Below are 14,454 nucleotides of genomic sequence, written 5' to 3' on the forward strand. Positions count from 1 at the left end.
ACCGCAGCGTCCTGCTGAGCAGCTGAAGCCTGCCGGAGCGGCTCTAATTAAACACTGCTGCAAAACACCGGCGCGTGGCTATTTCGCGTGCTTTTCGTGTTCCATCAAATACTATAGGCTGTCATGCCCGCGCCCTGCACTCATCCAACCAGACATCGTGATCTGGGGTACAGCAGATGAAGAAAGGGGAAGTGTGGTGTATGGCATGTGATTTTGCCCACTTGGAGCCACGGTTGGACGCCACCTGCCTAAATGCGGATCAACTAAACATATTCTTGTACGGGCCATTATGAAGATGCAATTGTGATCAAAGAGAACGGGCGAGGATAATGGGAGGGAGAAATGCGGCCGGATCTAGTGTAAACCAAAGATCTCGTCCAGTTCCCGCTTTTAGTTGCTGGAGGCTGAGCGTCTTCTTCCAGATCTCGCCCACACCGGATCCAGCACAGCTTCAGTTGAATTAGTGATTGGTGTCGTTGAGGCTGTCATCCCATCCTGGAAAATACAGTGAAGTTAGTGAACAGCGTTAGGAGATCTTCGGGAAACAGGGCGGGACTAAAGTGTGGAGAACAGGATCACTTGGCGGTTCGTTGTCCATTCGCTGGAACCTCCCGAACCCGGCGGCCTTTCATCCTTTTCACGCACCGGGGACACCGTACTAGTAGCGCGCTTCTGCGCTTCTGCGACGGCGTCTAAGCAAGGAGGTAGTTGCATGGTGTGTGAGTGTGTGTGGTACCGACAAGACGCATCGAATTCGCCTACAAGTTCGTGAAGCCTTGGCTACCAGTCGCCGGATTCCAAAAATCCAAACATGCCTGCCGTTGGGGAAGTCCTCCAGAAGCTCAATCCCTGGAGCAAAAGTAATTACTGAACCCACACACTAGTACACTACGCACTCTGAAACCATAGGACTGACCTCATTCGATTACCACAGAGCCCACCCCTCCACCCCCGCCCATCACCACGGGTACCGCCTCCGTCCTCCTGGCCGTGTACGCCCTCATCTATTTCATCCCCTTCTATCTGTCCCCCACGACCCGGCCGTCGCCGACCCTCTCCCGGGACGCACCGTCCGTCATCCGCGCCCGCATCCGCTCCGTGACCCTGTCATGTGTCATCTGCACCGCGGCCACCTATGTGGTGCTTGCCCGGAGCGGCGGCGCTACCCCGGCCGTGGCCCTACACCAGCTAGGCGTGTGGCCCGCCGGGGTGGTTGATTCGCTCCGGACCCTGCTCCTCACGTCCCTCCTGTTTGCCGGCCCGCTCTTTAGCCACTTCTTTGTCGAGCGCGGCTGGCTCGAATGGGCCCACCTGACACCCATCAAGGAAGTCTGGGAGGAGTGGACGACCTGGCGAAACATCGTGGCGGTTGCGTCTTCCCTTCCCCATTTTTCCCTTCCCAACTTTCGTCTCCTCACCATCCGCCACTAACAAACCTTCCTAGGGCCCGATAACTGAAGAGGTTCTCTTCCGCTCGGCCTCGGTGCCCCTGATGCTCCTCGCGCAGGTCCCCATCAAGGAGACCATCTTCCTGTCGCCCGTCATCTTTGGGCTTGCGCACGTGCACCATTTCTACGAGTTCCGCCTGACGCACCCCCAGGTACCCGTGTCGGCCGCGCTGCTGCGCTCCGTCTTCCAGTTCGGCTACACGACCCTGTTCGGGGCCTACGCGACCTTCCTGTTTGTACGCACCGGCTCGCTGCTCGCCGTCTGCGCCGTGCACGCCTTTTGCAACTGCATGGGTCTGCCGCAGGTATGGGGCAGGGTTGAGCCCGAGTCGTCGTGGCCGGATGGGAATGGAGCTCCTGGCGATGCCAAGGGGAGGAGACGGCACACTATCCTCTGGTCAGTGGCGTACTACGTGCTCCTAGTCGCTGGTGCTGTCATGTGGTGGAGGAATCTGTGGATCTTGAGCGAGAGCGAGAACGCGTTGGTGCCAATGTCTGTGTTTTCAAACTCTGCTTGAGGGGGGTCTGTAAGGTTGTGTATCTAAGGTCTTGATCTAAAACGACAAACAGCCGGTAGGCATGCAGGATAGATGGGCAAGAAGTTTTTAGGACGACCTTTGGACAATCTATAACCACTAGATTCAAAATTTGCAAATGATTGGATCGTGCAAATCACCTGTAACCTCTTCCAAAGGCCGGTATTACCGAACGAGACAGGTATGACTCTTGTCTCTTCTGTAGGTACTTTATTACTTAAGGGGTCTATGCAGTGGTTAGGATCGTCCGAACCTTGGAGGTTGATCATCCAAAAGAAGCCAGGCGAAGTGTGTACCGGAATTTCCTCGGGCCCTGCTGTCCTTGCGCATTCAGGACCAGAAGCAGTATGTAGTGCTTCAGCAGGCAACCGATGGCCCGAATATAAACTAAAGCATGATGCTATCCCAGCACATACGACCATACCTACTGGAAAGCTCGGGATCCCGTCCGCTCTCCCCTAGATAAACCAGTAAGGGCCAGATTAGTAGTTGGGTCGGTGACGACCAGCGAATCCCTGGTGTTGTATGTTTTTTTTTCTGCCCGCTCATCCATGGAACATCATCTGCAAATCAAGATTCACTCAATCGCTCCTCAGCGTACTGTACCTGGTTGTCGAATGATCTGTCTCTTCTGTTATCTCTGTAAACACAGTTATAGTCCAAGGGGCATTTTCATCATCCTTAGAACAGCTTGACACGTAAGAAATGAACGCAAGAAGTTCTTTGTATTACTTTACTATCCTAGCGAACACAGAGAAAGCATTCGACATCACCATCAGACCACCTCCCCATCCGCTAGACCCGCCCATCTCCTTGTTTTCTTCCATTCCATCCATCCAGGGGTAACAACACAGCACATGTGATCAAGAAAGACCCGGTCTGCCGGCAGTCGTTTGACGTTCCGTAACCCCCCAAACGCCGGTCATGCGTGCGTTTATGTCTTGAAATACCATCTGAGGTGCGCCGTCTCAGATACAACCAGAGAAAATCCCAAGCCTATTTGTCCGTCCCCAAGGTGATACCAGCTCTATGCGGGGAAAAAAAAGTTAAGTCAACTAAAATGGCGAAACACAGAAGGAGTCCGCCTGAGAACAGAATGAATGTACAGTAAAGGAGAACTTGCGGCGTAGACACGCCCCGATTCTCCAACTTTTTTGTTGTCATAACAGCGCAAGGGGCTAAAAGCAAATCAAGGCCTGACACAGTCGAGGTGGGTATCCCGCGGGCGTAGTAAGCTAGTGACGCTCCTTGCTCACGAGTTCGCGGCGTCCCTGTTGCTTTGCGAGCTGGCGCTCATCATGGGCTTGTTGCTGGTGGGCAAGACGCCAGCATCCTGTGCCTTTTGCCGGACCTTAGCCCATGCATAGACCAGACCGCTGACGAAGCCAATAAAGATGGCTGTGACGCTGCCGAAAGTAATGGGCGCATCGAAGAAGATTAGGCCGCTGATGGCGATGGGAAGTTTGTTCAAGGCGCCGACCATGGAGTATGTCGTCGAGGAGGTAACACGAATGCACCAAGCCGAGCAGTATGAGATAAAGATGGCACCCAAGCCGGAGTAAACCATACCAATCATCAGCTTGTTTCGGGTCTCAACGGGGAAATTCCTCGCAAGGTTCTCGGCGGACCAATCCTCGACCAGCAGCGAGCAGACAATAAGGACAGGAATGGTGAGCAGGTTGTTATAGAACATGGCTAGGTGCTAAGTCAGCATCATGGTCGTTACACTCGAAACGGTAGCCTTACTGTCATTGTCCTTGAAATTCATCTTCTTGATGACCTTACGCATGCCAAGCAAGTACGAGGAAGTGCAGACGACGTTCATGCCCATCCACGCATAGCCGGCGTTCAGGGTCGCAAGCGCGTCGGATGCCTCAAGCGAGTGAACGCCATCAATGGCAGCTTGGATATCAGCCCAAGCTGCCACCACAGAGCTGAGCACCATCAGGCCAAAGGAGAGCAGAGCGAGGGGCGTAACACTGCCACCGAACCAGAGGACCTCTCCGTAGGCGATGACGATAATGGTGAGGTTCTTGAAGATGGTATACACCGGCACAGACAAGAACTGAAGAGCTTTCGCACCCGTGTAAATCATGCCAACGAGCAGCAGCGAAATTGGGAACCCTAGTCGCGAATATTAGCCCACGGTGTACAGAGTATGGTGGGATGGAGTTTGACGTACATCTCTTCGCCTTGGTCGAGTCAAAGGGAGCCAGGTTCTTCAACAAGCCCGCTTGCTTGGAAAGCAAAATCGCCAATGTGCAAACAATAGACTAGTACCAATATTAATCACCTGTCTGAAGCCTTGCTCAATTTAACCAACGTACCTGAACAGCGAGGTAGAAAAAGTTCAGGTTCCAAGCCGAGCCGGAAACGACGTATTTGTTGACAACAGTCATGCTGATAGAGGCGAGACAGTAGGCCAGAATTGACGCCCCAGGGCTGTGATCAAGCTTGTCGAAATAAGACGAGAAGCCAGGATCGCGACGGGACCGGTGACTCGCGGGCGAGTTCCTCCCCAGAAATGGGTCTTTCTCGTTCCCAAAGTCATTGCCGCCGACGCCGGCGCGCATCTCAACATCCTCGTTCTTCTTGTTCGACATCGTTATTGTATTATATCCGCAGAGGTCCCAATCTAGTTAACGAGCGACGAGCGGTTTCAGGGCGGACGCCGAAACTCTACTCAAGAAGCCGGCGCGGCGCTGGCGACAGATTGTCGAACAGAGAGGGACTTGACCGGATGCGATGCGGGCAGATAAACGATCGGGGGAGCAGTGCTTTACCGTCCGACTCGCCGATGAGAGCAGAGCGGCGCCACTCAATGTTGAAGACAACCAAGCAAAGGTGTAGCCACCTGTTTGACGCCCGGAGAATACGGAGGAAGATCAAGTGCTCGTCGATGGGCCCGGGGACGCGTATTCCAGGAGAAATGCAGTGACGGGGGAGGAAATCTTGTTAGTTAAATTGCAACTCGAAAATCCACAGCCCCACATCGCAGCCTTCCCTGGTCGCGGCTCCCCCTTTTGGCTTTGTCGGACCGCAAGTGCAACGTTTCGTAAAAATGGATCTGCCCCGATAATTAGGTAATCCGGCGTCTACCTACGGAGTAGTACCGTTGACTGGCTGCATTATGCAATAATCCATATTTATCTGGCCAGAATTGAAGCCATGCATAATGCCACTGGCGAGAATAACACAGTGTCGAAACACGTTAACACTCAACACCCAACCGGAACTGGGTCCTGTCGCAAGGCAAGCTGCAGCGGATGGCATTGCATAGAGTATCATGGGCACAGATGGCAAAAGCTATCATCTCCAAAATGCTAGGTATACATACGATGAATAGTACAGCCGCTGTACTGTAAAGAAGCAACCGCGGCAATTCAGCGCTGGTCCGTGAGGCTTTTCAAGTTTCCTTCATTTCAGGACTCATCCCTTCCATGACATCGTCATCGTCCTTCTCCTCGTCGACATCCCGCTCTTCCTTGTCCTCCCGGTCCTCCTTTTCGTCCTTATCCTCCCTATCCGCCTTCTCAGTCCTCTCTGCATCCGGCGCAACAGGGTAGTTGAGATGCTTCCAGTCCTCCAGCTCCTCGGTCACCGATCTCAGCCGGTCGCGGATACTCTCAATGGCATAGCTTCCCAGCAGTAATCTGAGTGGCGGGTACGAGCAGTGACCAAGCTGCCACACCAGCTCTGCGCACTTCACCGCGCTCGTAGGCTGCCGGTCGCCCAACCATTGCACCATCCTCTTTGCGTGCAGCGCCGGAGATGTGGCATGCGAGTAGGCCTCGCTGGCAGGCTTGATCAGGAAATGGCCCCAGGTAGGAAGCGGGTTCGTTTGTGAATCCGGTTCATCTCTCCTCACCAGGCCTGGCTCGACCAGGGTTGCCCTGATATTGAACGGGTCGACCTCATAGAGCATGCCCTCAATCAGTCCTTCCACAGCATACTTTGTCGCGCAGTAGGGACCAAGCCCAGGCACGCCTAGGGCGCCTGATGTGGAGCTGAAAATAAGATAGCGGCCGCCGTTTTGCTGGCGGAAGTAGGGCAGGCTGGCCTGGACGATGTGCAGGGTGCCCATGAAGTTGGTTTCGAACTGGTTGCGCAGGTCATGCTCGTCCTGATCCTCGCACGCGCCGATGACGCCGTAGCCGGAGCAGTTGGCGATGCAATCGACGCGGCCAAAGCGCTCAAGGGTGCGCTCCATGACCCGACGGACCGACGCACCGTCACGCACATCGCAGAGCTGGCCGAGGCATGTCTCGCTGTTCAGCTGCGCCATGGCTTCGGGCGTTGTCTCGAAGACACGGCCAACCGTGGTGACGAGGTCGCCGTGGGCCAGTGCCGCCTTCACTAGGGAGCGGCCCATGTGGCCAGTACCACCAAACACCTTGCGGACATGGTCAGTCGTGTTCAAGTATATTTCGCGAGAGTTGGGAAACGCGGGTTGCGATTGCTCACAATCCAGACCAACTGCTTCACAGGAGCCCCCGGTTGTGGCGGATCGCAGCTAGCCGGCAGCTGGAGCTTCATCCTGCCAGACTCGGACCCGGAGACAGACACGCTGTCCTGCATGCTACGAGAGTCCATGGTGGGCGGGATTTCCGTCTGTTGGTTTGATCAGGCTCCAAACCAACAAGGCAAGGCGAAGCCGGTAGGAATACGCATTCGCCTGCCTCATGTATTCTCAAGTCATGGTACGTCTGATGGCCGATGTCTTTTAAGTTTTGTGTGTGCTCAGCTATAGAGTGTCTGGTGTCTGGACATTCTCACGAGACATAGAGTGTAGCTGGTAGGTACATAGTTAACATAGTATCGGGGTTTGCTTGGCAAATGGCATTCCGTGAAGCAGCACGATGGGGTGGAGGCACCGTGTCAATTAACGGAGTATCAAACTGTGCATCGCAACTGAGGCCGCTGCAGTGAGCTTCAAGTTGAAGTTCAACTTGAAGTTTCAGCTCCAACTTTGCTAGTCGTCTAGAACATGATGTAAAGGTGCTTTCATCCCAATACGGCCCTATCAAGGCTCAGTCTAACCGCATCACCATGCAAAGTCTCACTATTTGTTTCGATGTTAGAATGGACATCCTCTACTAAAAGCCTGACTAAGGTAGATCATATTACATTCTTTATTTTCTTGTAGTGGGTTACCGCGACTCCTGTGGTATGGATAAATGCTATAGGCGCTATCCACGAAGCTGTCCGTCTACAGCCTATACATAGAAGGCATACTCATCTAAGCATCCATAATGTCAACTCCACGTCGCTTTACATGGTATCTATGCCTCCGTCTTCATGATCTCGTGCTTGACCCATTTTTCCAAGCCGCCCTTTGCGATGATATCCTGCAAGCTCTCTGCAAACTCACCCACTTTTTCCTCCCAACGGTCCCCATTCTCACCCTCCCGTACTTCGACGACGCTCCGGGTAACATCCCACGTCAGCGTCCAACCTGTCCGTCGAGTTGGCACTTTGTCCGACGAGGCGAAAGTAGCACGCAGGCGCTCAATGAGACGCGGAACTTCCAAGCCCAAGAGCCCATTGTTGATGCTGTTGCGAGAGAAGATGTTCCCAAAGCTTCCCGACACAACGAGCGGGATCTTCTTGGCGAGAATTGCAGTAGCAGCTTGCTCTCGTGAAGACCCGCACCCAAAGTTGAAACCTGAGACAAGAATATCGCCGGGTCTCACAGACTGCCCAAAATCAGGGTCATAGTTGGACATGCAGACTTTTGCCATGCCCTCCGTCGTAATATCGTCCTGGTATGTATATTTGCCGGGATAAATGTTGTCGGTGTCGAGGTTGTCGGCATCGCAGAATACAATCTCACCGCTGATCTTCTCTGGAAACCCGGGAAGAATCTTGGTGGTGGCCTTTGAGGCGTCATCAGTAGCGGACGCCTCGACCCTATCGATGAGCGACTCGAGTTGTTCCAGAGCGTTGCTGAGCTGAGTCTCCGTTGTCGCAGGTAAACCGGTGCCGTAGCCAAATTCGACACCAGAGTAGTTTTCGGGGGCCTTGTATACGCCCGTGCCCGAGATCACGCCGCTGATGGCGCTGGCAGCCACCACTTCCGGACTAGCAAGATAAGCCTGGGCGTTTCGAGAACCCATGCGCCCTTTGAAGTTCCGGTTTGAAGCAGAAATTCCGACCTCGCCATCCTCCAACAGCCCCGTACCCAGTCCAATGCAAGGACCACAGGACGCAGGGAGTGGGATGCTCCCAGCCTCCAACAGAGTCTGCCAGCTGCCGTCGGCTTCCGCAAGCTCCTGCTCACGAGCAGAGGCCGCAGCAATGTACAGCTTGACTCCGTCTGCAACTTTAGGGATCTTGCCACCGTTGGCCTTTGCAGCATCTTGGAAGACCTTGGCAGCTGCGGCGATGTCGGAAGCTCGCGAGTTCGTGCAGGATACGATATATGCTCTATCCACCTTGATGTTCTTGGGCGCCAGGTCACTGAGGGGCGTTGAGACCTTGACCGAGTTGGGGCCGGATACGTAAGGCGAGAGGGTGGAGAGGTTGAGGTAGAGTTTCTTTGCGTAATGCGCTCCCGGGTCGGCCTGAACAGGGTTGGCATAGAGCTCATCAATCTTTTCGTGCGTGATTCGTTCTCTAGTAGTACGGTCTGGGAACATGGCTGCCTCTGTGGCCTTATACCTCAGCCAGCGTTCTAGAGTCTGGTCTATCGGAAACTGTCAAGCGCAGACGGGTTAGACGATCCGATTACAGTCAATCATGAATCCAGAACGCACCATTGCAGAGAGGGCACCCCACTCAGTCGACATATTGCTGATTGTAAGTCGGTTGTCTACCGAGATACTGGCCATGGTCTCTTCAGATCCACAGAACTCCACGGCATGGTTAAGGACGTCGTCCTTGAAGAGCCCGCACAGAGCAACTATGACATCTTTACCAGTGACACCTGGAGGTAGCGTCCCCGTGAAGGTTACTTGAGCAACAGGAGGGATCTGAAACCAGCTCTTCTCGGTTGCCCAGATTGACGCCGCGTCCGTCCTTACTATAGCGGTTCCCAGAGAACCCAGGCCGCCGTACATGTTGCTATGGCTGTCTGAAGCTACGCACAGCTTTCCGGGCCACACAAAGAGCTCTTCGACCTGACGTGGTGTTAGCATATGACAGTCCGCTTTCGGAGCCGTACAGACACGCACCATGACCTGGTGGCCAATCCCATGGCCAGCAGGGAAGAAGACAATGCCATGCGTCTTTGCAAATGCTTGGATTTGCTCGTATTTCTTGAGATTTGTCTCCGTCTTGTTCTGGACATCGTGATCGAGCGCAAAGACCATCTGGCTCGGGTTCTTCACTTGAGTGGCGCCAATGGACATGAACTTTTTCGCAATAGGCCAGGTGTTGTCGTGGGACATGCATCGATAGGGTTTTATTTGTACATAGTCGCCGCTCCGAACAATCTTCCCCTCCGGCAAGCCGACAGCATGGCTCTGAACGATCTTTTCCGTCAGGGTCTGCGGGGTCCTTTTTTCTGCTTGGGCATTGATGAAAGGGTATTCTATCCCGGAGCCTTGGGAGAGCGTAGCTGGTTTAGAGACTGTCGAGCTTATCGAACGACGGTATTCGGGCGTGTAAAATGGTGTATGCGGGACAACTCGATGCAATATTCGTAGACTCGAGAAGCGACTGCCCGCGCGGCCGAGCGAACGAGCCCTCGAGGCCGCGGCGACCTGGAAAAGTCAGTTCTCGGACATGGTTCTAGAAGTACTGGGGATCACCCACTGCTCTGGGCAACATGGTGGGAGAAGGATGGAGCGCAAGGCTCGAAGAAGATCGGAATTCCCGATGAATCAAAGTCTTCAAAAATACAAGTTTGCACTGAACAGGAACATCACGTGCACAGTACCTGAGAGACTTGAAGCCGGAGCCGGAGCCGTGGGAGCGGGAAGAGCGATGTACCTTTTCTAGCTGCAGGGCTGGAGATCCTCGGGTGCAATCCGAGCGAGTCAGACGCTTCGGGTTGGTAAGCCGGCACTTCAACAATGAGGAGAAATCTATCCGTACAACACTCTACAGAGGTGCCTAGGTATGCAATTGCCTGAGCTCCCATACGAAGTCTAGAAACTTTGGAGCATCGTTGAATAGGACGTTTAAGACAAGACGAGATAGACATGCTTGTTGGCGATATCTGAGCGAATTACTCCGTACCGGACAACCTTCAAAACATTCCAGAGGATATCAACATGCATGCCCATGCGCCAATTATAAGGAAGAATCGAATTTCTTCTCCATGTCACGACTCAACGCCATGATCACAGTGAAAAAAATTGGTAGCGTCTCTTTGAGTAGCGTGTCATCCTTAGTGCAGGGGCCATGCTAATCTTCTCTGTATCGTTTCAAATTGACCAAATGCCCCGAAGGGCGAGGAAAGAAAGAAGAGAAGAGTTCAAGAATTGGGTGGAACAACGGAAATATATACCCCCAACTGCTTGGCCCGTGCCTGTCTGCGAATTTGCAAAAGACCCACAAGTGCACTGCCACAAACCGAGCTGCGAAGTGAGGCGGTGCGCGAGCCCACCGCTGACAAGGTGGCGTCGATGGTGCAATCTGACAGTTTCTCTCGCGCAAGAACCGATGAGCCGATGTACGTCACAGCCAATGGAGTCTGAGATTCAGCATTCTGCCTTCAGAGATTGCATGTCAGCTGTAGTGTAGACATATTGAGCCAATTTCAGTCTAGTAATTGCCTTAGCACATGACATCCCACTTTGAGTCCTTCGAAGCCGCCTCAGAACGTTCCGTGATGCCCCTCACCACCAAAATTTAGGGAAGCCGTGAACCCCGCAGAGTCAAAATCCCCCAATTGCTGCCAAGACAGCGTGATAAAAGCAGAAATCATAATGAAAGCCTACCTCTATGACAACCTCCCAGTAAGCCACACTCAACAGCAACCAAATGCTCTCACCATGAGACTTCTACATGGCACTCACATACCCGGGCACTCAAGGGCGACCAGCGCCTCCCACATGACTCGGGCACCGCCCTGTCGGCCAGCGACCTCTCGGCGATAGGAGTGCTCTACTACCACATCGACTCCATCGAGGGTGTCGATGCTCTGGCCGCCGAGCGGGGCTACAAGAACCGGGACGAGATCACCGTCTCGCCCGAGAAAATGGGCGACGCGTACGAGACCAAAGTCAAGATGTTCTTCGACGAGCACCTGCACGAAGACGAGGAGATTCGTTACATCCGCGACGGCAAGGGCTACTTTGACGTGCGTGACAAGGGTGATCGCTGGGTGAGGATTTGGCTGGAGAAGGCGAGTATTTTCCGCTCCCTCAAAGGGGGGAGATATGATGGAAAGACAAGGGTTGAAATGGCTAACCTGCGTGCCTAGGACGACTTGATTATCCTGCCTGCGGGGATCTATCACCGGTTTACCACGGATGAGAGCAATGTATGTATTGAACGTACCAGTGATGAGATTGGGGACGAGGTTGGAGATTGACAAGACACAGTACGTTCATGCTATGCGGCTGTTCAAGGACGAGCCCAAATGGACACCCTTGAACCGGTCTGAGGACCTGGACTCGAACCCGCACAGGAAGCAGTATGTTTCGCAGTTCCTGGCATAGGAGCGATGTCTGGGAGGGATCATTGAATTTGAGCAAAGCATGTTATTTCATGATAGAGTACGTTATGTTCGCACTATCGGCTGCAAATATTCTACTTGATGCTGCTAAGGTACTGAAGGACGGTATGTCTCTCTACTCAGAGGCGCAGACCCGTCAATCCGTCTTGTGTCTTCACATAGTTGCCCGCTTTAGGTCTTCCTGGTTTCCAACCTCCCCTCCTAACGCCAGTATCATGCAAATGCCCTTGGCTCCGTAAAGAGTGCACTACCCACTGCTCCTCAAACGCCAGGCAACCAGAATTGCAAAAATGTCACTGAATCCACGACACTACTAGAACACTCCACCCTGTTTCGGATCATGATACAAGGTTCATCGAACTTCTGGCTGAGGAACTTCAGCCCCGGCCATAGCAATCTCATTATTGATGCCGTTGGCAGTCTCATCGCGCGGTCGACCTTCTACAACACGTGGGTTAGCGTAGCCCCCCTCAAACGGCCGGGTGTTAAGAATGCTCACCAAAGAGGCGTCGCCACCACATGGGGGGGTCAAGGGGGCGAGACCCGCCATGTAGTGGAGGGTACACGTCGTTAAAGAAGTACCAAATGTGCCCAATAACAACACCCAATATCTCGTCCCGCGGCACCGTGCCATGTATGACAAGGCTGACCCCCATGAGCACCCACGGCAGGTACGGGGCGCGGAAGACGAGCAGCCCGAGGAAGCTCATCAGCGTGTCCGGATTACGGCGCGACCAAATGTAGACGAGCGTCGACGACAGCGGGTGACCGAGGAAGGGCATCGACACGAAGGGCGAGAGCAGCAACAGGCTGGTCATGGCGAAGAGGAGTAGCCACGAGAAGTGGGCAGGAGATCGTCCCGATGACTCCTCGATCAGCCGCGAGTAACGCTGCAGAAAGTAGACGTGGAAAAGAAGGTCGACGGAAAAGGGCCCAAAGTAGAGGAATGTCGTTAGGAGCCGCCAGTACTGAGGTCAGGTAAGTCAGTAAGGAACGGCTATAGTGATGTGGGTTTGTGAACTGACCTGCGACTTTTGGAAGACGGCGCGATAGCTGTAAAAGAGCTGAAAGGGAGTTACTATCTTGCACTGCACAAGACCGCTCGTCAAGACTGTCGCCGTTGTCCACCACCTTGTGCAGACGGGCATCTCCCAGAACCATGTCTCGAGTGGGAAGCCCCCGTCACCGCCCATTATTTGGTCCATGATTGCGACAAGTTGTTCGGCGCTGGCGCTAGAATTGGTGTCTCGCAAGTTGTAACTTGGCCGGGTTCAGAGAATTACCAAGAGGAACGGCGGAACTGCAGTCAGCGAGTCGCGCTTATATTCGTCGGAAGGCGCGCTTTGCTGTAGAAAAGCAGGCGCATTCGCCGACAATGTAAAGCGTTGTTACTGGGCGATGGAACGTGGGTACGCCGAGTTACAAGTGGAAGATGGCGGCGATGATGATGTTGAGGTGTCCTTTCGGCATGTCATCCAAACAGCGGCTTTATCAGCTGCCTTATCCAAGCAATGACGAGGGGCTCAGCGAGCATTCGAGGGATAACAGTCCCACCTCCTTCGAACTGAAAAGTGGCGAATATGCAAGTATCAGAATGAATCTGTTAATCGAGTACTCTACGCCACCCATTAAAACCCCTGTCAATCCCTAGTTACGCGTCGCGAGAAATTACCCCGGTTGCGCCCGCGTCGGCGGGTCTGCAGTCGTGAAGAGAAGCTCCCCAACCTCCCTGATTTGAGAGCTCGTCGCACTTCTGCAATTGACTGAGACGAACTACTACTTGCACTTCGAAATCTTCACAGGCTAGCATTTTTCGAACTCAGAAGTTGTTCGAAAATTCCACTTTTCTCCCCGCACAATTCAATTTGCGCGCCGTCAATCCAAGTTCGCAGTCGCTCCTGGCGCAAAGCTTCCAGAGCTTCCATCGCATCCATTTGCGTCACGTCACTGGCTATACTTAAGGGACCTTCGCTCCGCAAACGCCAATCGCAGTCATGCCGCCGAAACGAGCCATAGCCCGACCATCTGGGGGGGCAAAACCATCACCAGCTTCGGCAGCGCGGGGAGGGCGAGGAGTGGCGGCGCCGGCACAAGCACAAGGTCAAGCACAAGTACAAGTAGCAGTAAGGAGACCACGGACAAGTGACGTACAACGTACGTTCCCCCCCTTCTTCAAATCCAATTTGGTCCAGAAGCTTCGCATTAACACGCCCATGTTCTAAAAACCTTAGCCGGCGACCCCATCCCGCAAGGCAAGAAGCGGCGCTACCGCCCGGGCACCCTCGCGCTGAAGGAGATCCGCCGCTACCAAGCCAACACAGATCTGCTCATGTCGAAGCTACCGTTCGCCCGTCTTGTAAAGATCCCTCCCTGTCTGCTCCCTTTTTTTCCCTTTTAGTTTACTCCCCCACCGGGACGGCCCCAGCTAACGTTGAGAACAAAAGGTCCGCGAGATAGCCCTGGATTGTCGGCCAACGGGCGAGGAGCTGCGCTGGCAGTCGCAAGCGATTCTGGCGCTGCAGGAGTCGGCCGAGGCCTTCCTGGTGCACCTGTTTGAGGACACGAACCTCTGCGCCATCCACGCCAAGCGCGTCACCATCATGCAAAAGGACATCCAGCTGGCCCGGAGGATACGAGGCGTTTGGGGCGGGGCCGGTTGGATATAGCGACCCGCGCTGTACGTGGTCTAGCCTGATCAGGGGGAGATGGGGGAACGCGACTTGTGTTGCTTGTCTTGCCGCTGGATGGGATGCATTTTTACTTTGGAAAATGACCGGGGCAGTTTCGCCCATGGCTATATGCTCGCGCCAGCACAGCTGTCGAAAGGAGTTGCGCGACCTAGCGG

General features: G+C 54.0%; 7 protein-coding genes across 7 annotated transcripts; 3 read left to right on the top strand and 4 right to left on the bottom strand.

The window, feature by feature from the left end:
* Positions 1-811: 811 nt before the first annotated feature.
* Positions 812-1,966, top strand: N656DRAFT_767091 (Abi-domain-containing protein; the record flags this gene model as incomplete). The annotated part of the gene is made up of 3 exons (XM_064813532.1): positions 812-860; positions 935-1,368; positions 1,445-1,966. The coding sequence occupies 3 exons, from the start codon at positions 812-814 to the stop codon at positions 1,964-1,966; spliced, it is 1,005 nt and encodes a 334-aa protein (XP_064671625.1).
* Positions 1,967-3,236: 1,270 nt separating this feature from the next.
* On the bottom strand, positions 3,237-4,587 carry N656DRAFT_705671 (UDP-galactose transporter; the record flags this gene model as incomplete). The annotated part of the gene is made up of 4 exons (XM_064811290.1): positions 3,237-3,686; positions 3,711-4,108; positions 4,167-4,257; positions 4,312-4,587. The coding sequence occupies 4 exons, from the start codon at positions 4,585-4,587 to the stop codon at positions 3,237-3,239; spliced, it is 1,215 nt and encodes a 404-aa protein (XP_064671626.1).
* A 649-nt stretch (positions 4,588-5,236) lies between these two features.
* Positions 5,237-6,718, bottom strand: N656DRAFT_777184 (NAD(P)-binding protein). Its single transcript, XM_064814772.1, has 2 exons — positions 6,449-6,718; positions 5,237-6,377 (listed from the first exon to the last, which is right to left on the bottom strand). Exons 1-2 carry the CDS (start codon positions 6,575-6,577, stop codon positions 5,391-5,393), a joined length of 1,116 nt encoding a protein of 371 aa, XP_064671627.1. The 5' UTR covers positions 6,578-6,718; the 3' UTR covers positions 5,237-5,390.
* Positions 6,719-6,925: 207 nt separating this feature from the next.
* On the bottom strand, positions 6,926-9,882 carry N656DRAFT_749783 (homoaconitase). Its single transcript, XM_064812983.1, has 4 exons — positions 9,740-9,882; positions 9,157-9,687; positions 8,740-9,102; positions 6,926-8,679 (listed from the first exon to the last, which is right to left on the bottom strand). Exons 1-4 carry the CDS (start codon positions 9,752-9,754, stop codon positions 7,267-7,269), a joined length of 2,322 nt encoding a protein of 773 aa, XP_064671628.1. The 5' UTR covers positions 9,755-9,882; the 3' UTR covers positions 6,926-7,266.
* Positions 9,883-10,760: 878 nt separating this feature from the next.
* On the top strand, positions 10,761-11,603 carry N656DRAFT_777186 (Acireductone dioxygenase). Its single transcript, XM_064814773.1, has 4 exons — positions 10,761-10,887; positions 10,965-11,276; positions 11,355-11,414; positions 11,476-11,603. Exons 1-4 carry the CDS (start codon positions 10,858-10,860, stop codon positions 11,590-11,592), a joined length of 519 nt encoding a protein of 172 aa, XP_064671629.1. The 5' UTR covers positions 10,761-10,857; the 3' UTR covers positions 11,593-11,603.
* Positions 11,604-11,943: 340 nt separating this feature from the next.
* On the bottom strand, positions 11,944-13,129 carry N656DRAFT_777189 (DER1-domain-containing protein). The gene is made up of 3 exons (XM_064814774.1): positions 12,635-13,129; positions 12,109-12,577; positions 11,944-12,050 (listed from the first exon to the last, which is right to left on the bottom strand). Exons 1-3 carry the CDS (start codon positions 12,812-12,814, stop codon positions 11,962-11,964), a joined length of 738 nt encoding a protein of 245 aa, XP_064671630.1. The 5' UTR covers positions 12,815-13,129; the 3' UTR covers positions 11,944-11,961.
* Positions 13,130-13,511: 382 nt separating this feature from the next.
* Positions 13,512-14,425, top strand: N656DRAFT_568032 (histone-fold-containing protein). Its single transcript, XM_064810125.1, has 3 exons — positions 13,512-13,763; positions 13,841-13,965; positions 14,054-14,425. Exons 1-3 carry the CDS (start codon positions 13,604-13,606, stop codon positions 14,273-14,275), a joined length of 507 nt encoding a protein of 168 aa, XP_064671631.1. The 5' UTR covers positions 13,512-13,603; the 3' UTR covers positions 14,276-14,425.
* Positions 14,426-14,454: the final 29 nt, after the last annotated feature.

This window comes from Canariomyces notabilis (genome assembly GCF_033297395.1).
Source record: "Canariomyces notabilis strain CBS 508.74 unplaced genomic scaffold N656scaffold_6, whole genome shotgun sequence".
Lineage (NCBI taxonomy): Eukaryota > Fungi > Ascomycota > Sordariomycetes > Sordariales > Chaetomiaceae > Canariomyces > Canariomyces notabilis.